Genomic DNA, 26,764 nt, shown 5'->3' on the forward strand with positions numbered 1-26,764 from the left:
TTTTTTTTCACTAAATGATATTTCTTAGACATCTTTCCATATCAGCACTTACAGATATTCTGAATTCTTTCTTTTTTAACCGTCTATGGTTCCTTCACTTCCCTCCCAGACTTTCTTAATTCCATTTGTCCATCCATCCATCCATCTACTTATATGTGGTAATACATGAAATCCACCAAACTGCCATTCACACTGGTTTAAATTCTTGTCAGCTTTCTGATCCTGTTCTCGACTCATTCAAAAGATTTGTTATTTCTTATTTTAAAAAACACAATGCCAATGGCTGAATTAACTCCCTGGGCTGCCGAGCTGAGAATGCCATCAGATTTGGCCGCCTTCTGAGTGCCACCCCTGTCCAGATCAGGCACCCAGCCTTCCTCTGGGTCCTTTCCAGGATGAAAACATGGAGTCTTTTTCATGTCTTAGCTAAAGTTCTCTGACCCTTGAAATCAGTGTCAGCTGCATACTTTTGAGAATTACTAAAAGAATTAAAACAACCCAAATAAAATTTTCAAAGTAGCTTTTCAATAATAAAAAAACTTTTCATTTCATAAATAGTGTTTTCCCCTTGACTTTATAAATCTTTATTACCTTTTCCTTGCCACAAATTAATTTTTAAACAGATAACACAAAAGCAATGTGAGACAATATAGAGACTTTAAGCAGTGACGCCACAGAAGCCTGACTTCAAATAACCACCCTGCCTAGTTTTTTCATCTGTGAAATAGAGATGAATACCTATCTCTAGCAGGTTTTTTATGAAGGTGAAGATAAGCAATAATGTGTGTAAAGAATCTAAATGCATTGCCCGGTGCAATAGAAAATGGCCAATAAAAGATAACTATTATTATTAATAACACTGTATGACTAATGCATTCTACATGATATGGAAAATAACTACAATTTATTTTTTATCAAGTTCACAACTAAAGATAATCTTTAGAAACCTAAGGAATAAATTCCTTTTGATCATTTCTTAAATAATATCTTTAGATACGAGTGTGAAGAATCTTTTACAACTCTGAATGTAGATATTAGAAATCACCAAAACCTTCTTGATTCTTTGGAACAGTATATCAAAGGAGATCTGTTGGAAGGTGCAAATGCATATCGTTGTGAAAAATGTGATAAAAAGGTATGTATAGTCCAGTTTTAAAAAATATATGATTGTGTTTAACCACTGTTTGTGTTTAACTTGTATATTATATCTGCTCTCCCTCTGCTTTCTTGTTCTGGTAGCAGAGAGGTAGTCAAGATAATAACTGATTTAAGGATTTGTGAGTGAAACAAGAGAATAATTCAGTGAACTAGGAAAAATCATTTCAATTGAGTACTTAAATTGAGAACTCACAATAGTTTGATATCACTTTTTCTTGTAGTTCATAGTAGCACGCTTTCTATTTTTGCCCTTAAGCAAATTGCCCTTGAACTCTTCCCACCTAAAGAATTGATAATGGAAGACATTTTTCTCTTTTATACATCACGTTACTCTGCAAGTATAGAAGAACTGCGCTAGTTTTATTTGATTACAATAGATTTTCACAGCCTTGCGTTTTAAGCACCAGGTGTGATTTTTATATCTAGCCAAATAATTTTATGGCTAGCCACTAGTTATACCTCTAAACAGTTCCTGAGATGGAACCATAACATGTCTTTGAAAATAAAATTTATATGGTAAAGAGTAAATATTTTTCTGGGCCCACCATACTCTCACCTTCCAAGTTACCTACATTATTTTGACTTTAAACACCATTTAGATTGTGCCCGCCAAAGCTATTCTGCCTGCTTCCCACATGTCTGAGACAGTTTCTTCTGGAGCAATTATTTCTTATATATCCTGTCACTCTTAATATCCATGTTTTAAAGTAAAAGACCTTGATACCACCTTTGTCAGAAAGTAGTGATGATTAAATACATTAATTAATATGTGTGCAGTACTGAGCATATTATCTGACATCCAAGTGTCATATTAGCTACTATTATTAATAGTTCTTCGGTTTACTCACAATAGAGTCTTTTAATCATCATAAAAGGAAACATCAGAAAAGTAACATGATCCGATAGCAGTAGTAGTATGGAGCCACGTAGCCATCATTTTATCACTGATTTTTTTTTGCAATTTGCAATAAATGAGAAATGATTTACACATTTTTAGGCTTTGTATAAACATTTTGAAAGAGTCAGTAGTGACAGAATGACTTCAACTGTGTTCTTTATCATGTATTCATCTATTTGTAAATAAATACAGATAGGTCATAATATTTTTAATTATTACATTGTTTTATGTTTTATTTGGGTTATAAAAACATGTTTCTTTATTGTTTATTGTAGGTTGATACAGTAAAGCGCTTGCTAATTAAAAAATTGCCTCCTGTTCTTGCTATCCAATTGAAACGATTTGACTATGACTGGGAAAGAGAATGTGCAATTAAATTCAATGATTATTTTGAATTTCCACGAGAGCTGGATATGGAACCTTACACGGTACTAGGTGTTGCAAAGCTGGAAGGAGATAATGTAAACCCAGATAGTCATTTGGTACAACAGAATGAGCAGTCTGAAAGTGAGGTAGCAGAAAGCACAAAATACAGACTTGTAGGTGTGCTTGTACACAGTGGTCAAGCAAGTGGTGGACATTATTATTCTTACATCATTGAAAGGAATGGTAAAGATGGTGAGAGAAATCGCTGGTATAAATTTGATGATGGAGATGTAACAGAATGTAAAATGGATGATGACGAAGAAATGAAAAATCAGTGTTTCGGTGGAGAGTACATGGGAGAAGTATTTGATCATATGATGAAGCGCATGTCATACAGGAGACAGAAAAGGTGGTGGAATGCTTATATACTATTTTATGAACGGATGGACACCATAGACCAAGATGACGAGATATTAAGATATATTTCAGAGCTGACTATCACAAGACCCCATCAAATTATGTCACCAGCCATTGAGAGAAGTGTACGGAAACAAAATGTGCAATTCATGCATAACCGAATGCAGTACAGTTTAGAATATTTTCAGTTTGTGAAAAAACTTCTTACATGTAATGGTATTTACTTAAGCCCCACTCCAGGTAAGCTTCTGGAATTTAGCTGCTTATTAATAAATAATTTTTATTTCATTTATAGGATTTTTTTAGGTATTAATATGTGTTCTAGGTTTTTTGTTTTTTCCTTTTTTCATAAAATTAGTCTTCAAATCATTTTATTTTAAAACTCAGCTTTTCTTAGTTCCAGTCGTTTTAAAGTCAAATTATTTAGCATGCCTATGTCTTTAAATAGTGGCAGTCATTGTCTAGAAACATAGAAGAGCTTTATTACATTTTCTTTTGACTAAAACATTACTTTCAGATGTGGTTTAATGAAGTGCTAATATAATCACTAAAGATTACTCTTAACTAAGATTTTGAAAATTTGGAGCATTTGTTTTAACACATTTAAATAATATGTTTTGATTGTGTATATGCTTTTTATTTAAGGACAAGATCAGTTGTTGCCTGAAGCAGAAGAAATCACTATGATTAGTATTCAGCTTGCAGCTAGATTCCTCTTTACCACTGGATTTCATACCAAGAAAATTGTCCGTGGCCCTGCCAGTGATTGGTACATGGTTTTGGATTTTATTAATATTGTCCATATAGTGGGTTTAATTCATTACTATACTGCTTATTTTTCCCTAACCTTGGGACTCTTATTTCAAATTTCAAAGAAAAGGTAAAAATCTTGGTAGTAATGTTGAGAGAAATTATTTGATTTTCATGTGCCTTTTATTAGAATTGGCTGTTTCTATTAACTTGTATTTTTTTTTTGTCTATTTTATCATGAAATATTAAGCTTTATGTTTACTAATGGGCATTCTGACTTAAGTATTATAAAGTAGAAATGGTTTTAGTAGAAATTTTGAAATGGTTTTAGTCTTAAGTATCTAATTATGGAGCTATGGAGGATTTTATAATATCTTGATCTAACAATTATTTTTCGCATGTTTCAGATTAGATGTTAAGGAGATATCACTAGGGGAGGAAGAGTTTGATAATAGATTTGCATTTACCTACACAAATTCTCATTTAATTAATTTTTTAACTGTAAGACTAGATCAAGTTACAAGGCTGAGATTTGTATTAAAACCAGCCACGACCATTAACTGTAGAGAAAAGCTTTCCTTTTTATTTAGTTCATAGAAACATGTTGATTCACCGTATCAATCAAAATAGAAGACCATAATAAAAAATTATTTTCATATTTTTTTCCATATATTTTTGTTTTAGGTATGATGCACTGTGCATTCTACTTCGTCACAGCAAGAATGTACGTTTTTGGTTTGCTCATAATGTCCTTTTTAATGTTTCAAATCGCTTCTCTGAATATCTTCTGGAGTGTCCTAGTGCCGAAGTGAGGAGTGCATTTGCAAAACTTATAGTATTTATTGCGCATTTTTCTTTGCAAGATGGGCCTTGTCCTTCATTTTTTACATCTCCAGGACCTGCTAGTCAGGTAATTGGAAACTTCTGTAACAATGAAGTACTTAGAGTAAATACTGTTTTCTGCAAGTTCGAATTAGTAAATATGTACATCTGTTTCACATATTTACCTTATAAGAATGCATGCATACATTACTGGGTTCATTAAAATTATTTTTCAGTGATGAATAATTATTGGGCACTTTAAAAAATAAGAGAAATTTCTTCTGTTCATTTATTGCAGTAATGTGTAAGTCTTCAGATATTACATGTTCACTTTACTTTTTTAATAGCTAACTTTTAATTTTTTTGTTAAATAGCCTTTTTGACATAAAACAACACATGGATTTTTTAACAGTTGCAACGGTATAAAGCATCTATAATAGAATATATTCCAGCTCTTCGTTTCCTCTCAAAAGAAATTATAATTAATAATTTCTTTTGTGAAATTTGTCCCTCATGCAGCGAACATGTGAACATAATTCTTTTTTATGCAAATAGAAGTATACTTAGTTTTTCATCTCATTGTTGATAAAATATCTTATTTTTTATAGTCATGTGATAACTTAAGCTTGAGTGATCACTTATTAAGAGCAGTATTAAATCTCCTGAGAAGAGAAGTTTCAGAGTATGGCCGTCATTTGCAGCAATATTTCAGTCTGTTTGTAATGTATGCTAATTTAGGTAAGTACTTTTCATTAGTCTGTTTACTATATTGTTTCATGTACACATTAAATAATGAAAGCATTTTAATACAGTGATTATATTTAATCTCTTCCAAAAGAAGCAGTATCCCATATTCATATTATTAAAACCCACTGCAGACTTCTTGTATAACTTTTTAGTGGCAGTTTGTCTCCTATCCTTTCTTACTTACTTTCGTTGGTAGTCATTAAACTCAGAACCCATCTGATTTATGTTTTCATGTCTTAATTCTGGTTTTGAAAAACTGATTCTCAGGCCATATTCCATCATCTAGGTCAGAATTTCATGGGCTAGGAAAATCTGTATTTTCTTAAAGATCCCAGGTGGTGGTACTTGTCAGGTTTAGAATTATTCATACAGAAATTGGCCTGTACTCATGTTTTGTTAAAATAAAATAAATTTAAATCAGTAACAAATACATAAATTGTTCACTTATTCTGTTGAAATCAATATCAATAATAAAATCAATATTTTTAAGATATCCTTTTTAGAGTCACCCACTTATTCTCAAAGCACCTATTTTTCTTCTCATTGGTTCCGGAATTCTTACCTAAAAAATTGTACTGTACTATTTTGCTGATTCCACTGTATCTGTAACTTTTTTGATTTGTTTCCCAGCAAGATTGCAAAATTCTTCTGATCAGGGCTTTGCACAGTAGCACTCAGTCACTTAATTGAGTGAATGGATGGATAGCCAAGGATATACATAAGTTTTCTAGTATTTTCAGTGTTGTTTTAAGTCATTATTTATTGAGGAAAAAGATCAATTTGTTATAGTTGCAGGAATAAAATTGAAGGTCAGTGATTCACATGTTAATGCATCAATAGCTCAAAATTAATTTTTTTAGGTAAAGTCTAGTTAAAATTTTGCAGTATTAACATACATTGATTGATTACATTTTTATAAGTAATTAAGAGAATTAAGAGATTGTTTTGAATAACTTCTAAAATCACAAATATTTTACATCCAAAATTATGTTCTATGCCAAGTCATTTTCTTTCTTAAAGCTTTACTTGTCTAACCTACTAATCAACTGTTAATCTGTGATTTATGAAAGAAAATTCTCCTTTTTTTTCTTTTTTTTCTTATTATTTATTTTTCTTATTTGCACGTCTATAACTGAGATTCTGGGATACTTATAATTGAGAAGAAAGAATATCACACAAATTAGCATAATTGAAATTCTTTTTTTATTCGTATTTTTTTTTAATGCAGAACTACCAAATATAACCACTTTCAAAAATCCTACAGGAAAAAAAATAGATAAAATAAAAATAAAATCCTACAGGTTTCATTTTAGATACTACTTGTTCATAAACCATTCATCATTGATCCATAATATAATTTAATAGTAAATCTCACAACAAGAAGTATACCTTGATAAATCTTTATATTAAATTCTCAGGGCCGGATACATTTTAAGTTTCAGAATTCTTTTGGATTTTATAAAGGTGAAACAGTATATTTACCACACTTATTTCATATACCCTTTAAGATCTGTAGCAGTTCCCTAAAATCAGACTTATGAGAATTTCTGTGATAGATAATGAGTATTTACTTTGGAGCAATAGATGGTGAATAAATGTCAGTTCAAACTAGATTTCATCAGAAAGTATTATCATTACACAAACCTTATAAAAAATCTGTTTTTAGAGCTTTTTGAGTTTCAGATAAAACATGATTAATCTGTCTTTATTGTTGTCCTAGAAAAATAGTAATGAATAAAGAATCCTAATGGGATACAAAGTGGAGTGAAGCATGTCTAAGGGAGTATCTGACCTGCATTTAGAGACTAAAAAGGAAGGGGCTTGCTGTAGAAAGTAGTGTGGGGAATTGGTTGGTAAATAGTGAATGGCAGATACAGAGACATTATCTAGAGTCAGGGGGAAAATCCACGTAAGAGTAAGAAGTATCCAGAAAAGAGAGGATGAAAAAAAGGAGAAGAGTAATTTAAAGTAAAAACAAGGGAGAAGTGAAGTTAAAGAATTTTCTTTAGCCTCAAACCAAGAAAATTGGGACAGAAACCTTAAATGGCATGAGAAATGGGAAAATAAGAAAAGTGAATATTTAGGGTTTTCTTTTCCCAAAAAAAGTTTGCCAGGGAAAGAAAAAGAGAGAATGGTCATTTACAGAAGAATTTGTCTCATTTAATTTAGTTTCTGTCTTTATCCTTACTATAGATGAGAATTACTTTCTAGGCCCCACTAGTCTCTCTAGGCCCTGGATAATGTACATTTTCCTTAGGGTTCAGTGTAATTGGAATCCAGAATCCATCACTACCTCAGTTAGAATAATTACTTTAACTGAATTATGTGTATTCTCTCTGCATTCTGTTTGTATTTCTGAAGTCTTAACAAAAGTGATGAGCTTTATAGGAACCTATATCAGATAATTTCTATCAGTGCAGCACTTGCCATTTTATTTTATTTTCCTTTATTTTTTTTACACATTATTTTCCCTTCTTTTACAGGTATGGCAGAAAAGACACAGCTTCTGAAATTGAGTGTACCTGCTACCTTTATGCTTGTATCTTTAGATGAAGGACCAGGTCCTCCAATCAAATATCAGTATGCTGAATTAGGCAAGTTATACTCAGTAGTGTCTCAACTGATTCGCTGTTGCAATGTCTCATCAAGAATGCAGTCTTCAATCAATGGTAAAGTAAAATGTTTCATTATTTTCAGTAGTTTAAAAATAATGCTAGCCTTCTCATTTTTTAAACCATTAGTTTATTTATTAAAAAGACCTTTTAAAACTTATTCCTATTGTGATAAATCCCTTACTTATGAAATGGTTAGTTTAAGAAATTTAACTTTAGGTTTCTTTTTTTCAATGTCAGCATTTATATTTTTGCATCTCATCATCATTTTAATAAATGTTTTATTGTGGTTAGGAAACTTTATGATAACTTTTCAGAATAAAAATTCAATATTATAATTTTGTGACATTCTTTATTCTGTTCTAGGTAATCCCCCTCTTCCTAATCCTTTTGGTGACCCTAATTTGTCCCAGCCTATAATGCCAATCCAGCAGAATGTGGCAGACATTTTATTTGTGAGAACAAGTTATGTGAAGAAAATTATTGAAGACTGTAGTAACTCAGAGGAAACCATTAAATTGCTTCGTTTTTGCTGCTGGGAGAATCCTCAGTTCTCATCTACTGTCCTCAGTGAACTTCTCTGGCAGGTTAACAGAAAATGAACATTTATATTATCTGTAATTTGATTCATTATTCCTTTAAATAAGTAATTTTAATTGTATTTTACCTATTTTTAGGTTGCATATTCATATACCTATGAACTTCGGCCATATTTGGATCTGCTTTTACAAATTTTACTTATTGAGGATTCCTGGCAGACTCACAGGTAGATATACTTTTTGCTATCAAAATGATTACATTCTTTTTAGAGTCTACAAATAACTGAAATTACCAGTGGCCAAATAATATTTTTTACTTTATAAAGCTCTGTTGAATGGTTTATCTTTTAAAAATATAATAAAAAATGGAAAATTCTCACCTATCACAATTTTATTAAATTTTTATTCTTCTAAGACTCCAGTTTCATATGTAATACTAGTTTTTTTCCTTCCATTTAATGTTTTTCACTTTTTTTTTCAGTTACAGTTAACATTTAGTATTATTTTTTATTAGTTTCAGGTATAGGAGCATAGTGATTAGACATTTATATAATGCATGAAGTGATCCCCCTATTAATCTACTACCTACCTGATACTATCCATAGTTAGTAAAATTTTATTAACTTTATTTCTTGTGCTGTACTTCACATCCCGTGACTATTTCATTACTACCAATTTGTATTTCTTGATCCCTTTCTTTTTTCAGCCAGCCCTTCAAACCCTTCCCAGCTGGCAACTATCAGTTTCTTCCCTGTATCTGTGATTATGTTTCTGTTTTGTCTTGTTGTTGTTGTTGTTGTTTATTTAGTTTTTTAAATTCTGCATTAGAAGTGAAATCATATGGTATTTATCATTCCCTGACTTATTTCACTTAGCATAATACTCTCTCCATCCTTCCATGTTGTCACAAATGATTAAGATTTTATTTTTTTATTTTATGGCTGAATAATATTCCATTGTATATGTATTTTTCTAACCCATTTGGCTATTAATGGGCATTTAGGTTGCTTCCATATCTTGGGTATTAAAGTAGTGCTTTAGTGAACATAGGGGTGCATAGATCTTTTTGAATTAGTAATTTGGAATTAGCATTTTGGATTTCTTCAGATAAATACCATATAGTGGAATTGTTGATTCAAATGGTAGATCCATTCTTAATTTTTTGAGGAACCTCCATACTGTTTTCCATAGTGGCTGCACCAATTTGCAAGCCCACCAACAGAGCACGAAAACTCCCTTTTCTCCATATCCTTGCCAGCTTGTCACTTATTGATTTGTTGATGATGGCCATTCTCACAGGTGTGAGTGATATCTCATCATAATTTTAATTTGCATTTCTCTAATGATTAGTGACTTTGAGCCATGTTTTCATGTGTTTATTTGACATCTGTATGTCCTCTTTAGAGAAATATCTGTTTGAGTCCTTCTCATGTTTTTTAATTGGATTTTTTGGTGCCACTTAATTTTTTTATTAAGAAAACAACACAGGCTTTTGATAAGTATTCAAGTTTTTTTAATATTGTCTTAAGATTACATTGTGCATTTGACCTTTGAGCAACATGGATTTGAACTGCGTGGGGGTCCACTTAATTTTTTTTTAGTAAATACATACAGTACTGTAGATGTATTTTTTCCTTAAGATTTTTTCTTCTAGAATACAGTATATAATACATAATACATATAATATACATATCATACAAAGTATGTTACTCAGCTGTTTATCTTATCACTAAAACTGATACAGTATGCTATTAGTAGTTAAGTTTTTGAAGAGTCAGAAGTTATACATGAACTTTATTCTGTTTGGCTGTTGGTGCCTCTGACTCCTGGGTTATTCAAGAGTCAACTGTACTTATTTTTTAATCAGTTACATTAGGTAACATTTAGTTATCTAAAAGTAATCCCTAACCTTAGTGGTTTTATTAGTATATGAGGAGTTAAGAATTACAACTTTTAGAATTAAGGCTATCTTACTAACAAGTCTTTAAATGTCTCTCAGAATTCATTGATATGTTTTTTGCAGTAAAGTCAGCCTAAGAATGATTATGTAGAATTAGTTGCCCACCTCTGCCAGGTAACCCTCAGTTTTCTCCCCACAGGGGTTATATTATCGTGGTTTATTTTAGGAACCAAATATATGTACATATTGTCACCTATTGGTCATTGTAATAAGCAGAAGAAAAACCTGAAAATATACTTGTGTTTCATAAATTTGTAGGATACAGTGCTTAAAGATAAATTATTACCATATCGAATTTTAGGGATACTAAAAATAGACTTCTTGAATAAATGTTTTCGAATTGTCACCTAATTCACAATCAGATTTCAGACAAATCATTAAACATCAAATAGCATTAACAAAAACTAATTGCCAAGAAACAAAAATGTTTTAAGTTCCAAATTGTAGTCATTAATTTCAGTATTATGAAAAGTTTGATATTTTTAGAAAACTTTGTTTTAATGGAATCTGATTTTCTCCTTTTTATAAAAAAATTTCTAAGTATATATTGTTTAATGTGTGACTTTGTTTTACTATACTTTAAATTTATCAGTCACATCCTAGCCTTGGTTTACCCAAAGAAATGATCAATGATAAAGGTATAAATGCTAGATTCTTGTGGAAAATATTTGTCTTTTATGAACAAATTAATCAGATATTGATGTTATGAGGGTAAGCGTGGAAATTTTTTGTGATGGGCATATACTTTATTCAATTTAAGAGATATTTACAATGTTTTACTATTACGAGGCACTGTAATTGGCAACAGAACAAGAGAAGCAAAGATAGTATTGATCATAGTGGATATGAAAACAGTCAACACTAATGTTGATGTGGCAGAAGTGTTAAGTATTACTCGTTATTAAAACAAGAACTAAAATAGAATAATTATTTTAATACAAGTTTTTCAAGATAAATACTACCTATGCATGTTTTTTTCTGTGTGTGTAATGATCAGACTTGGAAAAATGCCTGAAAATTGTTTTCCACATGACTTAAGTTTTAAAAAACATTTTAAAAAACTTGCTTTCTATTTACAATATGATGATATTCTATTAAATAAAATGTGTTGAGGAGAATTTTTTTCTAGATGCTTTAGTCCAGGTATTGATACCAAAGAAAGAAGGTATCTTTTGTCCCATAAATAGTTTTAAACTAGATATTGAGGAGAACAGAAAATAATTAGCTATATAAGATGTTATGTCGAGATTTGGCTACACCTGAAATGAAAATATTAATCATTAGCAAATCAGCCAAATTATACTATTGCTTGTGAAAATCACTTTAACTACCACTACCACGTATGTATTGAAATGATTAGAATTCAAGTTCATTTTGTGCTGCTAAATTATGTTGCTATCAATCATTAAATCCTTACTTTACACTATTAAAAATGTAATCTTTTTTATGATCCTACTCGAAGTAAATTATTCTCAACCAGAGTAGTCATGAAAACATAGTAGTAGTTAACTTTAATAAAAAATAGTATTGGAATTTTTAATTTACTTCTGATAATACATTTAAATTACATAGCAAAATCATTTTGGATTAATAATAATTTGGTAAGGTTTCTGACTCCTGAGAAAGACTTAGCTTCCCAGCTTCCTACTTCTATGACAATTAAGCAAGTTGTTTGACTTTTGTACTACTTTTCTCATCCATTATATGGGTTTACTAATGCTACCTACTTAAATAATTAACTCTAGAGTTAGAGTAGATGACTGTATCGAAACATATATTGAATGGCACACTACTCAAATGTTAGCAACTAGATATTACAAATTTTTATATCTTTTTTTTTTTTTTTTAGGATTCATAATAAGTCATTCTTAATTCACATACTCTCTCTAAACAGTTTCAGAAAGGCTTCCTGGGTGGTCAGAAATTTTTTCCCAAAATAAACAATATTACAGGTGAGAATTTTTCTTATAATTTTGTTACAATCCGAATCACAATTAAAGACTTTTAAAAGAAACAAATCATGAAAATTTGGAGTTGATATTTTAAATTAATATTGAAAATTATTCCAAATTCTTTTACATAATTGTAATTTTTTTTCTTTCTCAAAGGGTAATGGAGATCTTAAAAGAAAGTGGACCTGGGCTGTGGAATGGCTTGGAGATGAACTTGAAAGAAGACCGTACACTGGCAATCCTCAATATACTTATAACAATTGGTCTCCTCCAGTGCAAAGCAATGAAACATCAAATGGTTATTTCTTAGAGAGATCACATAGTGCTAGGATGACACTTTCAAAAGCTTGTGAACTCTGTCCAGAGGAGGTAAAAAAAAAAAAGCCACCAGTGGGCAACAGATAAAAATGGAAAAAAGAAAAGTAATTTTTTGTTTTATAGGCTAGTGTTTACTATGTAAAAATTTTGTGTTGCATTTTTAATGGCTTTAATGTTTAGTATTGACCAGCTTATATCAAAGGAGCTTATTAATGCAGAGTTATTTTGGAGAAATTTTTTGGAAATTGTCTAAAAATCATGTATCTGGGAGAATCTAATTTTTTCCTCTAATTGTAAACTTTATCTGCAGCACATGGGAAAAGTTAAAGAGGTTACCTTTGTGGATTCTTAAAATGTATCTCAAAATAAGGAAATTTTAAAATTTAAAGTTGCTTTCATAATCATTCTTAATTTTTTTATGTATTTAAAATTAGGAGCCAGATGACCAAGATGCCACAGATGAGCATGAGTCATCTCCTCCAGAAGATGCCCCATTATATGCTCATTCTTCTGGTTCTCACTATCAACAGGTAAACAGGCACTTGTTTGTTTTATCTATTCTGCAAACCAAATTTTGTGCTAATATTTGTAGTTAACAAAAATGTTAACAAAATTAATAAAAATCATGTATTAAAAGTATCTTAATTGCTTTTGCTCCAATATTTAGCTGCAATGAAAATGTTTTTCTAAATTAGCAATTTGACTTGTTTCAATAGATGGTTCAGTGTAAAAAAGTAAGTTATGAAAAAATGTAGACAAAACTTTCATTCAAAAACAATAATTTGGGGGAAATGTTTCTTAGACATTCGTACTGAGATTAAACTACAGATGTCACTAATTCAGATCTTTTAAGGCAGTGATTCTTAAATTTAATGTACCTCAGATCATCTAAAGGCACTTGTTAAAAACAAAAATTGAGGAGTCCCATCCTCAGGACTTGATTCATTAGAGTAGGAGGGTTTGCAAGATTTTGCATCTCTAACATGTTTCTAAGTGATGCTGTTGCTGCTGGTCTAGGGACCACACTTGCAGAATCAGTTCTTCTAGAAGAGCAGCTGGTATTAAACACTCTTAAAATACTTTCTCTGTAAAGGTTAAATCAGATTTTATCATAACTTCACGTATTTAGGTGCTTTTTTTTCCATAACACTTTATCATATGATACTTTCCTTAAAATATAGAATTGATTTATAAATTACTTTATAACTACTATGTTTTTAATATATAAAGTTCCTAGAAATAAAAAATATGTCTACTTTTAGACAAATTTAGCCCGTTTTTAATTTCAGCTTTAATATATGAAAAGTTTAACATGTAGGTCTCTCTTACCCTCTCAGAATAATCATGTGCATGGACAACCATATACGGGGCCAGCAGCACATCACTTGAACAGCCATCAGAAAACTGGCCAACAGGAACAAGAAAATTGTGAAGGCAGCGAAGAAGTATCCTCATCTCAAATGAAAGATCAGTGAAATATTCATAATTAACTAGTTCCTTTAAGACCATGCACTCAGGCCTTACAGTCCAAACTTTTTATGTGTAGCTAGTATTTAAAACTAGAAAAACTGTTCAATATAGAATTTTTGTTCACTGTCTCATTTGCAGAAATTTGCTGTCACCTTCAGGGGAAAGTGTATAGTGTTTTATAAAAAATGACTGATTAATATTATGTAAATGGCAAAGGTGTATATAGTTTATTAATGTTTGACTTAATTCTTACACAAAATTTTTTTGATAGGGAGGCAGCGATCTACAAAATAATAATTTTCTTGTTAATGTCCACTGCATTCTGCAGCCAGTATTGTCTGCTTCATGGCAGTTGGATCAGTCTTTACCAAAAAAAAAAAGTAACATAAAAGAGCTCATCCATGTCAATCACGCCAGTAGTTTCTTGACAATTCTTAGTTACTGGAGCCATATCAAACTGATACGTAAACTTTGAATTATATGAATGATGTTAAAAAGTTGGTGTTGTAACATTGTTTCTGGATATTTTTCATTACCTTTTTATTCTGGTGGTAGGTTAATCACCTTAAAGCTGTAGTTCTGCTATAACATTTAGCATGGCTTCACACTGTTTGTGTAGCCAGTAAGGACAAAATCACCTGAAAGACAGCAGTTTCCCCAAAGTGACAGCTATATTGCCCAGAGATTTTATTTCACGTAACTAGAGCATACATAATAAAATAAGGAAGAAATGTGACAAACAAGCAGTTTTTAGTTGCACATACATTCTTTATTCTCAGTGTTTGACAGTTCAGTCTCTTGATGGGATGAAGAATGTGAATGTATTGATAATATGAATTTTAAATTATTAAAACAAATATGCAAAAGTTTGCTATGCCACAATGTTTGGAGCTTATAGAAGACTGTATTTGATATTCTTGTTTTGTTTTTTGGTAGATTTTCTTAACTGAAACTTCTAAAATTTTGCTTCAACTGGTGTCCGATAAGGTGGGCATCATCAGAATCCCATAATACTTTGAAGTACCATAGAACCAGGATGTCTGGCTGATTTTTCTAGTCAGTCAGAATTTTACTCAAGCAAGAATTATCCCAGTTCCTTTCCCATTCCAAAACTCTTACTGTTGTGGGTTTTAATTAAAACTTAAGTTTCTGGCTAGTTAATATATTTCTGAAGTACTGTTTAGAATACACATTAGCTTCAGGATTCCAAGAAATTCATGAGTTAATACTATATTTAAAAAAGAATTGGTAATTTTTGAATGTCTGTAATATTTTGGAACCTGTCTAAAAACCAAATATTCCTGTGAACAGATACAGCCTGTCTTATACTATTTAAATATTTTGCTGTTTTGTTTTATAGAAATTATTTTGCTGAATTCACAATAGAATTTGATTTAAGAATAATTTTGTCCTGTGATATTTTTGTCTCATATTCTTTTTTTATTCTTAGGGACTACACATTAAAATTAATTCCTTGTGTAATATGCCTTATCATGACACTGCATTCAACATTTCAGACACATTCAGTTTTTGTGCTTTAAAATGACTTGCCTTTTGGTAATATATTTGGCAATGGAAGGAAATCAATGGGTGGTGATTACAATGAAATATTTACATATATGAAATACTATTGAATTTAGAATACACTTGAAAGTTATTGGATTTTGTTGATCATTGTCACCCCAATAATTTTTAATTTAAAAAAAATAATTTGCCTTTTGCCCATTAGTATGAAGATTTAGAGAAAAGGAAAACAAGTATTGTTTTTTGGCATATTTTTATAATCAGTTCTTATTATTTAAATTAGTTATGTTCTATAAGTATTGCCATGCACTGAGTTAACAAATATTGAACCAGCCGCTCCTAGGAGAAGTACTACATTAAAACATTGAAAAGAGTCTGATCACATTTTCACCTGTCAATATTTAATATATATTGTTAATTATCATTAAACTCAAGGCCAACAGCACTGTATAACTCATGTATTAACAATGGTTATCTACCATACATGTTTGTCCATAAGGCTCATTTTGGCCTTTTTGTGCTTAAGAGCAGTAGACAGCACTTAAGCACTGTGCTTGGACAAAGACATTTTAAACAGCAAAATCACACACACACACACAAAATTAATAGAGTGTGGCACTTGGGGAAAAAACCCCTTTTTTATAGAATGAGAGCTGAAATATGAAGGCCGATTGTTCAACCTTACCTAGAACATTGATGTCAAGTAACCAATTTTTTTGCTGCTTTGGACATGTCAGTAAATGGCCACAACTTTGATTTTGTATTAGCAAACTTAACTGAGGCTTTACATGGCATAGGAGGCTTATAAATTCCAAGCAACCCAGATTGGAACCTTCCTACATGTAGAAAAATTACAAGTTTTAAAGCTAAGAAAGAAGATAGTCTCATTGAGAGAAATTTAATTGAAAAATTATTGTATGCAAATCTTTTTCTATATATATTATATATTCATTATTATACATATTGAAATTTTGAGAGGTATTATAGGAGCAGCATAGTAGTGATTTTGAAGAAATCTTTTTCTAACATAATGGCACATTTTAATTTCAAGTTCTTCAAATTAAAGATTATTAAATTGTTTCTCCAACAAAGCCACAGCCAAAAACAAACAAAAAAATTAGTAAAATGTGGCAGTCAATGAGCAAAAGAAAAAAGCTTTGAGTACCTGATGTTTTGAGCATTAAATATGGTTAAATGTTTGAGACATCAGTGGTCTTTCATTAAAAGAAATTTTCCAGCTTCCTTTCCTGGCAGTATGGCTCCTAGGAAGAAGAGAGGCGAGAAGAAGGGCCATTCTGCCATCAACGAGGTAGTGACCAGAGAATACACCATCAGCATTCACAAGCGCATCCGTGAAGTGGGTTTCAATAAGCGTGCCCCTCAGGCATTCAAAGAGATTAAGAAATTTGCCATGAAGGATATGGGAACTCCATATGTGCACCTTGACACCACGCTTAACAAGGCCATCTGGGCCAAAGGGAAAATCTGGGTGCAGTTGTCCAAAAAAGGTAACAAAGATGAAGATTCACCAAACAAGCTATATACATTGATACCTATGTGCCTGTCACTTTCAAAAATCTACAGACAGTTACTGTGTATGAGAGCTAACTGTTGATTGTTGAATAAAGTTACAAAACTGCCCCCTCCCAAAATATTCCAGAATTCTCAATGACATTATTACTTTATGGAAATTCTACTTTAGAAAATATGTGAGTATATAAATGTTAAATATGTTTTAGTTGTAAAGTATATGTAAACAAGGTTTTTGTCCCGTGGGTTCTAGGTGTTTTATTGCATATCTTGATAAAAATCATATTGCTTCTCATTCCTCATTTCTCTAGCAATCAAGTTTTCCAAAGTATGGTCAAGGCAGACATTATAAGAATCTAATTGTTGTTTGAAGTTTTTGCCTTCTATTGACTTTTGAAATTTTCAGTCTTGTTCTTTGTAGCACTTACGTATGAAAATTAGAATTGCTGATTCCTCAAAAAACAAAAGTCCTGGGCCAGATGGCTTCCTAGGCAACTTTTACCAATCATTCAAAGAAGAATTAAGACTCTCAAACTATTTTAAAAATTTCAAGAAGAGGGAACCTCCCTAACTCCTTTTATGAGGCCATCATTACCTTGATTCCAAAACTAGATAGAGATTACAAAAAACTATAGGCTGATACTTCTTATGAATATTGATGCAAAAATCTTCAACAAAATACTAGCAAACTGAATTTTAACAGTACATTAAATCATAGACTAGATCAAGTTGGATTTATTCCTGGGATGCAGGTTGGTACAATATTTGAAAATCAATGTGATACATCACATTAACAAATCAAAGTAAAAATCATATGATCATATCGATAGATACAGAAAAAGCATTTGATGAAACCCAGCATCCATTTACGATAAAAAAATGGTAATGGAACAAACCTCAACATAACAGAGGCCACATAACAGACCTGCGGCTAACATCAATGTGGAAATGCTAAAAGCATTTTTCTTAAGATGAAAAACAAGAGAGGGATACCTACTTTCCCCATGGCTCTTCAACATTGTATTGGGATTCTTAGCCATGACAGTATGACAAGAAAGAGAAATAAAAGGTATTTGAATTGGAAAAGAAGTAGTACAACTCTTGCTATTTGCCAATAACATGATATATAGAGAACCCTAAAGATTCCACTAAAGGATGGTTAGAGCTGATCAATGAATTCAGTAAAGTAGCAGGATACAAAACTCTGAACCCAGAGGCAGTTTTATACACACATGATGAATTTCAGAAAGAAATTAAAAATACAATTCCATTTGCAATTAAATCAAAAACTATAAATTACTTTGGAATCAAATTAACCAAGGAGGTAAAAAAACCGGTTCTCAAAAAATTATGTCATTTAAAAAAGAAATTGAAGAAGATACAAATACTCAAAGGTAGGAAGAATGAACATAATTAAAATGGCCATACAACCCAAATAAATCTATATATTCAGTGCAATCCCTATCAAAATAGCAATGGCATCTTTCAGAAAGCTAGAACAAATCTAAAATTTGTATGGAATCATAAAAGACTCCTAATAGCCATGGCAATCTTGAGAAAGAACAAAGTTGGATGGATCCACTACCTGATATCAAATGATACTACAAGCCTACAGTAATCAAAATGGTATTGTTCTGGCATAATATAATGTTGCTCATTAGAACAAAACATCCCAGAAATAATTCCATGCCTATATGTCACTTAATAAATGACAAAGGAGGCAAGAATAAATAATGGAGTAATGACAGTCTCTTCACCAGGTGATGCTGGGAAAATTGGACAAATACATGCCAAAAAAAAAGGTGGGCAACCTTCTTACACCATGTATAAGAATAGACTCAAAATGAATTAAAAACTTAAGACCCGAAACCATAAAATTTTTATAAGAAAGCATAGTAACTGATATTGCTATCAGTAAATTTTTTTTTTTTTTTTGATATATCTCTTTGGGCAAAAGAAACAAAAAGGGACTACATCAAACTAAAAAGTTTTTGTACAGCAAAGGAAAACAACTGACAATGTTAGAAGATATTCATGATACATCTAATAAGTTAATATCCAAAAATACATAAAAACTCAGCAACAAAACAAAATGAAATCCAATTTAAAAAATGGGCAGAAGACCTGAACAGATATTTCTCCAAAGAGGAAATGCAGATGGCCAGTAGACATATGAAAAGACACTATAATAAAAATTGCAAATTAAAACCACAATGAGATATCTCATACCTGTCAAGATGGCTATCATCAATAAATCAACAAGTGATGGTAAGCATGTGGAGAAAAGAAAACTCATACACTGAGATTTGATGGGACTGCAAGTTGGTACAGCTACTATGAAAAACAGTCTGGAGGTTTCTCCAGACTAAAATTAAAAATAAATCTACCTTTTGACCCAGCAATTGCACTTCTTGGTATTTATCCAAAGAAAACTAAAACAGTAATTCATAAAGATCTATGCATTCCAATATTCATGGCAGCACAATTTATAATAGTCAAGATATGGAAGCAACTTAAATGCCCTTCAACAGATGATTGGATAAAGAAGTTATGGTTCATATATACAATGGGATATTAGTCATTTAAAAAAAATGAAATTCTACCGTTTGCAATGACGTGTGGTCTAGAAATTCTTATACTGAGTGAAATAAGTCACAGAGAAAGATAAATACTGTATTTCACTTATATGCAGAAATCTAAAGAAGAAAACTAATCAAAAACATTAACAAATGTGGTGGACAATTTGGTGACAGACAGAGGGGAGGGAGATTAGGAGCCTGGGAGAATGGGTTGAAGGGTTAAATGGACAAATTAGTAGTTGATAGGTGGTCACAGGGTTGAGGAGCACAGCATTGGGAATGCAGTCAGCAGTTATATAATGGCGACAGGTAGAGCCAGGGGAGGGAGGGAGCAATTAGGGGGATCATTTTCTAAACTAGAAATGTCTAATCAATGTACTATATACTTGAAACTTAATAAAATTTTTTAAAATTAGAATTGCTGAAGTGCTTTTTTTTTTTTTCATGGCAACTTTTATTAGTGAACTAAAGGCAAATCCTAGTTTAGTCCTAGTATGGATAAAAAAGATACAGATCAGGACCTATTTCAATTTGAGTCATTAAAGAAAACCATCTGTGGATCTTCAAATAACTAATTCAGAATATTTTTTACCAAATTGTATTTTTTTTCTGCTTTTGCTTTCATGTGCATTACTTGTACTGTTAAATTTTGTAACAGTCTAGAATTTTAACAATAAATACTCTTTTCACTTTTAAAATGCTTGTAAAGTTCAGAGATCTCCAACACATTTGATAATTCAAGCATTGTTTATGGTTGCCACTTTTTATAGTAAAAGGATATAGCTTAAAATCAGACAAGGGAAGAGGCCTATGAGACAGCCCCTGGAAGTTAAAAGTGCAAAGCTTCCAGTTGTTCTCTCCCACTGAGGTCATGGACAGCTGCTAACTTCTCCTAGGAGTGATTGAATGTTGTCAATCAGAAACTCACACAAGCCTGACACACGAGAGTTTTTATTGGCTCTTTCTTGTAAAGATGATTGAGTACCAGACACTAGAGAGCACCAAATCTTACAGATCAACGGGTAAACAAAAGACAATCTTATCAGACAGTACTCCAACTGTTTATGTAGTGATCTCTAGGTTTTTTTTCCCACATACCTTATAAAACAACCAACCAAACTTTCAACTCTGTAGTTGTTGTTAGGTTTTACACTTAGAATTGTTGAACTGCCTGTGAATAATTTTGGCCATAAAACCTTTTCCCCTATAGAGTGAAAACTGTAGTGGAGGATGTGCATCATCCAGGATAATGAAAACTCTTCATTTTCTGTATCTTTTCAATAATGAAGGTAGAAAGTTATTTTTCATAGGTTCTTTTAGACTTAGAAAATATTTTCCCCCATGTAGTATTTTGAGGTGATAGACTTGCATGAGAAACAGAATAATGTGATTTATTTTTGAGGTGTTGCTGTGCTTCTTAAACTTTTACTAATTTTCATTCTAGTCATAATCGAATTCTTCCACATCAGAACATTAGGATGCTTCTTTTGTAATAAAAAAAACAGTCTACTTGGGTCTTTATGCTTTAGGTGCAATAATAAATTCTTTTGCCATGTTTTCAGAATATTCTAAGTAGTAAGGATGCATCCTTGAGATTGTATCTAAAAAAAAAAAAAAAAAAAACCTATATAGGCTCTCAGTGGTAATGTTAAATCCAATAAATATATCTTAATCAAAATGGTGATTGAGAAAATATTGAAAAGATTTGAAAATAAGTCAATTTTAAATTATAAACAACAGATCGCTATTGTTAGGCTTTGCTCTTATAAGGTTTTCAAATGCTAAAAAAGTCCTAAACTACAGATAAAACATTATGAAGTGGGGAATCTTTGCAATTGTGCTTGTTTTATGTATTTATGACACTGAGATATGACAAGACTGAATACCTGAACGGTACCACTGAGTTTGGCAAAACATGCTCAGCACATAATGTTTTGGAATGTAACTTTATAATGCTTATTAGTGTATTGAACAGAATTTGTTTTATTTTTTTTATTTTTAATTACAATTGACATTTGATATTTTGTTATCAGATCTATAGATAGTGGTTAGACATTTGTATAATTTACAAAATGATCCCCCTAATTAGTGTCCACCTGGCACCGTACATAGGTATTACAATATTATTGACTATATTCCCTATGCTGGTACTCTGCATCCCATGACTATTTTGTAACTACCAATTTGTACATCTTAATCCACTTCCCCTATACACCTGTCTCCCTAATCCCACCACCATCCAACAACCATCAAAATGCTCTTTATAACTATAAGTTTGTTTCTGTTGTTTATCTTCTCATGATTCCACATTAAAATGAAACATATAGCATTTGTCTTTCTCTGACATCATTCAGCACAATACCCTCTAGGTCAGATGGTAAGATTTCGTTCTATTTTGTGGGTGAGTAATATCCCATTGTCTCTATCACCTCTTCCTTATCCATTCACCCACGGATGGACACCCAGGCTGCCTCCATATCTTGGCTACTCTAAATAATGCTGCAGTGAACATATGGATTCACATGTTCCTTTAAGTAGTGTTTTGGGTTTTTGAAGGGATAAGTACCCAGAAGTAGGATAATTGGGTTTTTCTTTGTCTCTTATTATAGTTTTTGTTTTAAAGTCTATTTTGTCTGGTATATCTATTGCTATCGCAGCTATTTTTTTCTTTCCATTTCTATAAAATATTTTTTTCCATCCCTTTCAGTCTGTGTGGATCTTTCAATATGAAGTCTCTTAAATGCAGCATATGTGAGGGTCTTGTTTTTTTAATCCATTCTACCACCTTATGTCTTTTGATTGGAGCATTTAATCCTGTTGCATTTAAAGTAATTGTTGATAGATATGTAGTTACTGCCATTTTATTATATATTTTATCTTTTTTAAGTTTTTTTAATATTTCTGTAATACTGGTTTGGGGGTGATGAACTCCTTTAGGTTTTCTTGTCAAGGAAGCTCTTTATCTGTCCTTCAAGTACTAGTTCTAGGTCCTTGGTTTTCATCACTTCGAACATTTTGTGCCAATCCATTCTGGCCTGCAAAGTTTCTATTGAGAAATGAACTGACAGTCCTATGGGAGCTCTCTTATTGGTAATTGTTTTTCTCTTGCTGCTTTTAAGATTACCTCTTCATCTTTAACCTTTGGCATTTCAGTTATCATGTGTCTTGGTGTGGGCCTCTTTGGATTCATTCTGTTTCAGACTCTACTTCACAAATTTGTATATCTATTTTCTTTGTTGAGTCGAAATTTTCCATCTTTGTTCAAATAGATTTTCAATTCCTTTCTCTCTTCTTCTGGTACATCTATGGTGTGATGTTGTTAGCTTGATGTTATCCCAGAGGTCTCTTATCTACCATCCTACCATCATTTTTTGTATTTTTTTTTTCTTTTTGCTGTTCTGATTGGGTGTTTTCTGCTGTCTCATCTTCTAAATCACTGATTCAAACCTCTGCTTCATCTAATCTGCTGATTTTTTTCTAAAGTATTCTTCATTTCAAATATTGTATTCTTCATTATTAACTAGTTCTTTTTTGTTTTCTATCTTTTGTTAAAATTCTCACTGAGTTTATCTACACTTCCCCTAAGTTCATTGAGCATCCTTATAACCAGTTTTTTGAACTTTGCTTCTGGTATATTGCTTATCTCCATTTTGTTCTTTTTTGTTGTTTTGTTTTTTTTCTGGAGCTTTGTTCTGTTCTTTTATTCTTTGTCTCCCCATTTTGTTTGCCTCTTTCTGTTTGTTTCTATGTATTAGGTAGAGTAACTCTGTCTCCCAGTCTCAGTTGATCGACCTTATATATTTATCTAATAGGTGTCCTGTGGGGCCCAGTGGCTCAGTCTCCCTGGTCACCAGAGCCAGTTTCCAGGTGTGTCCCTTGTTTGGGTTCTGTGTGCCTTCCTGTTGTAGTTGTGTTTTGGGAGGGATTAACCCCCTTAGGCTGATTGGTTGTGAAGACTGCCAATGACTACAGTAGAGGAGCTGTTGTGCAGACACTGACCCTATAGAGCAGGATTTGCCTTAGCAGGGCTCTGATGTCTGCCTAGTCCACCCTTTGGGTTTGTCATTTGTGAAAGTGGTTGGGTGGTACTCAGTTATGGTCTGAAGTGGCCACTAGGTACATTGGTTCTGGGCCTCTTGGGAGGAGCTGGCCAGGGTCAGCTGCTGCTGTTCCTTGCCCACTGTCACATGGTTATAAGGTACAAAATGACTTGCAGATGTTTGTCACTGGAAGTGACTTAGGTGAACCTGCAAGTTGGATGGGGCAAGGTATCAGGGAATCACCAGGGCAGGGTGAATGGTTTAGCCAGGTTGATGAAGATTCAGGTATGGCAATCTCCCTCATCTTCATGCTACATGAGTGGGGAGGAATTCCTAAACTAAGGAATAGCTCCTAATAGCACTTATGTGTAGGTGAAAGCTGCCCCTCCCATCCTGACCCTGAAGCCAGACAATTCAGTTTCTCCCTGTATGCACCTATTACCTTTCAAGATGCTGCTCCATTGCTGGAGCTCAGAGCGAGTTTGTCAGTAGAATGTCTATGCGCTGGTCCTTTAAGAGAAAAGCCTGGGACTCCCATAGCCCCCTTGTCTCACTCAGCCACCACCTCTGGCTGGTTTCAGCCCAAAGTTGAGGGGTGTTTCTTCCCATCATTAAAATCCTGGGCTGGGGAACCTGGTGTGAAGCCCAGACCTCTCACTCTTCAGGGGCTACCTCTGCAGCTGAGATATCCCTCCAGATCTTTATCTGTCACATGTGGTTTTGAGACCACCTCTCTGCCCCTCCTGCCAGTCATGAGGTGGTCTTTTCTGTATGTCCCCAGGTGTAAAACTTTTCTGTTCAGCTAGATTTCAGACAATTCTTAATGATTTTTTTTTCATAGTTTTGTTGTAATTCTGATGTGGTTGTGAGAAGAGGCATGCACATTTACCTACTCCACCATTTTCACTGGAACTCATAAATTAAATATAAAGACGTAGGTTGATTAAAAGAAAAGGAATAGATAGAGGTATGCCATGCTAATACTAATTAGAAAAAAAAATCTAGATTAGTAATTTTAATTTCAGAGCTAATTTTAGAACTAAGAAAATCATTATGGATATAATGGTCATTACATGATGATAAAGGGACTAATTTCCCAGTAATTGATCAAGAATAATTAAAAACTTTTTACATGTACTTGCCTAACAAAATATAGTTAAAATATATGGGACAAAAAACTAATAGAAATGCCAGGAGAAATAGACAAACCCACTGTATAAGTGGCAACATCAGTACTATTTAGCATTTGAGAGATCAAGCAAACAGTAAGGATTAGTTGGCCTGAACAGCACTGTCAAAGAACTGGATCTAATTGACCTTTACAGATCACTACACTAAACACCAGCAGAATACACATTCTTCTCAAGCTCATGTGCAACACTGATTAAGAGAAATCACATTCTGGGCCATGAAACACACCTTAACCCATTAAATAAAATCTTACAAAGTATATTCTCAGCCAGAATAAAATTATATTAGAAATCAACAGAAAGAGTAATTTTAAATCCCAAAATCTTTGAAGACAAATGGCATAGTTCTAAATACTACATGGGTCAAAGAAAATTTTTAAAATATTCCTAACTAAATGAAAATGCAACTTATTATTTGTAGGATGCACAAAAGCAGGAATAACAGTGAAATTTATAGCATTGAATAAATATACATAGAAAAACAGAACCTAAACTCAATGTAAGCTCCCATGTTAAGAAACTAGAGAAAGAATAACAATTTAAAGATGAGGAGAATTAAGAGTGAGATTAGAAAACAATACAATAGAGTGTCAACAAACCAAAAGTTGTGGAGATTGGATTAAACATGGCAGAGTGAGAGACGTTCCCATATCTCTCCATTTGAAACAACAATAACCTGAATATCTGAAACTCAACAAAAACACTGAAACTGCACACCAGCACATCTGAGCGTGGGATCTGCACATAAGAGATACCACAGGAACCCAGATGTCAGGCAGTGGAATGGGAGAAACATAGAAGAAGCCTCTCACAGCTGGAGCTCCCTGTAGGAGGAGGGGGAAGAGAGAAGGTGTGGTGAGTTCCCTGAGCAGCCCTGCCTGGGAAAGCTGTGAGCTCCTTGTAGCCGGCAGCAGCACCCAGTCATCAGGGCACAAGGCAGAGAAATGAGGATGGGAGAAAAGCGTGGACAGCAGAGAAACAACAGATGATTTTTACCGGTTGCAGTTGCAAAACCGAAGCTGAGCCTCAGGCCCCATCCCCCAATCCAGAGGGCCCCTCCCCTCATACCCTCCGAGACCAAACACTGTGAAGCTCCAGGGGAATCTAAGCAAACACTACCAAAACTGTTGCTAATACTGACAGGGACTGAGACTCAGGGTAGCAAGTGTGATTAAACATCTATAAGGGAAAAAAAGACATTAAGATTTTATATGAAGCAGATCCAAAAGGCTTAGATGTCACCTGTTGGAAATCAAAGAAAAACACCTTTGTAACAGTCTAGGGACCATTACATAATAAAACTTTCTGGAGGGCAAAAAAAAAGGGCACGCTTTCATTAATGCCCAGGTGAAAAAACAGTCTGTTAAACTCCATGAACAACAAAGGTGACAAGGCATCTCAGCAAAAAAGAGAAAAATCTCCAGGAAATAAGCTTAATGACATAGAAATATGCAACTTAAATTACAGAGAATGCACGATGGTACTTCTGAAAAAAATCAATGAGATCCAAAACAATTCATTTCAACAATTTCAACTAGGTGAGCAGAACGAGTTCTTTAGCAAGGAGATTGAAATCCTCAAAAAGAACCAAATAGACCTTCTGGAGATAAAGAACACACTGCAAGAGTTCAAAAACGAAACAACAAGTTTGGGAAATAGAGTCAACCAATGAAGGAAAGGATCAGTGACATCAAAGACAGAAATCTAGAAATAATTCAGAAGGAAGAAGAGAGAGACCGAAGAATGAAAAATAATGAAAGAAAAATACAAGAACTAGCTAATACCATCAGGAGAGGAAACATAAGAATAATGGGCATTCTCAAAGCAGAGGAAAAGGAGCAGGGATTACAAAGCATATTTTCAAACAAATAGTGGACGAGAATTTCCCAAAT

General features: G+C 32.7%; 1 protein-coding gene and 1 pseudogene across 1 annotated transcript in view; both read left to right on the forward strand.

Annotated features, from left to right (window-relative positions):
• LOC102898205 (probable ubiquitin carboxyl-terminal hydrolase FAF-X) overlaps positions 1 to 15,413 on the forward strand; it is a 28,372-nt gene extending 12,959 nt beyond the window's left edge. Inside the window, exons 5-17 of the mRNA XM_025050982.1 lie at positions 994 to 1,135; positions 2,332 to 3,079; positions 3,485 to 3,608; positions 4,274 to 4,499; positions 5,020 to 5,149; positions 7,642 to 7,827; positions 8,137 to 8,357; positions 8,448 to 8,536; positions 11,030 to 11,096; positions 12,219 to 12,221; positions 12,378 to 12,590; positions 12,974 to 13,069; positions 13,877 to 15,413. Of these exons, the coding sequence (XP_024906750.1) occupies positions 994 to 1,135; positions 2,332 to 3,079; positions 3,485 to 3,608; positions 4,274 to 4,499; positions 5,020 to 5,149; positions 7,642 to 7,827; positions 8,137 to 8,357; positions 8,448 to 8,536; positions 11,030 to 11,096; positions 12,219 to 12,221; positions 12,378 to 12,590; positions 12,974 to 13,069; positions 13,877 to 14,014 (2,383 nt within the window). The 3' untranslated portion in view covers positions 14,015 to 15,413. The remainder of the gene's footprint in view (positions 1 to 993; positions 1,136 to 2,331; positions 3,080 to 3,484; positions 3,609 to 4,273; positions 4,500 to 5,019; positions 5,150 to 7,641; positions 7,828 to 8,136; positions 8,358 to 8,447; positions 8,537 to 11,029; positions 11,097 to 12,218; positions 12,222 to 12,377; positions 12,591 to 12,973; positions 13,070 to 13,876) is intronic.
• A 342-nt stretch (positions 15,414 to 15,755) lies between these two features.
• LOC102897461 lies at positions 15,756 to 17,141 on the forward strand (annotated as a pseudogene).
• The last annotated feature ends 9,623 nt before the right edge of the window (positions 17,142 to 26,764 follow it).

Source organism: Pteropus alecto, unplaced genomic scaffold, assembly GCF_000325575.1.
Source record: "Pteropus alecto unplaced genomic scaffold, ASM32557v1 scaffold18, whole genome shotgun sequence".
Classification (NCBI taxonomy): Eukaryota; Metazoa; Chordata; class Mammalia; order Chiroptera; family Pteropodidae; genus Pteropus; species Pteropus alecto.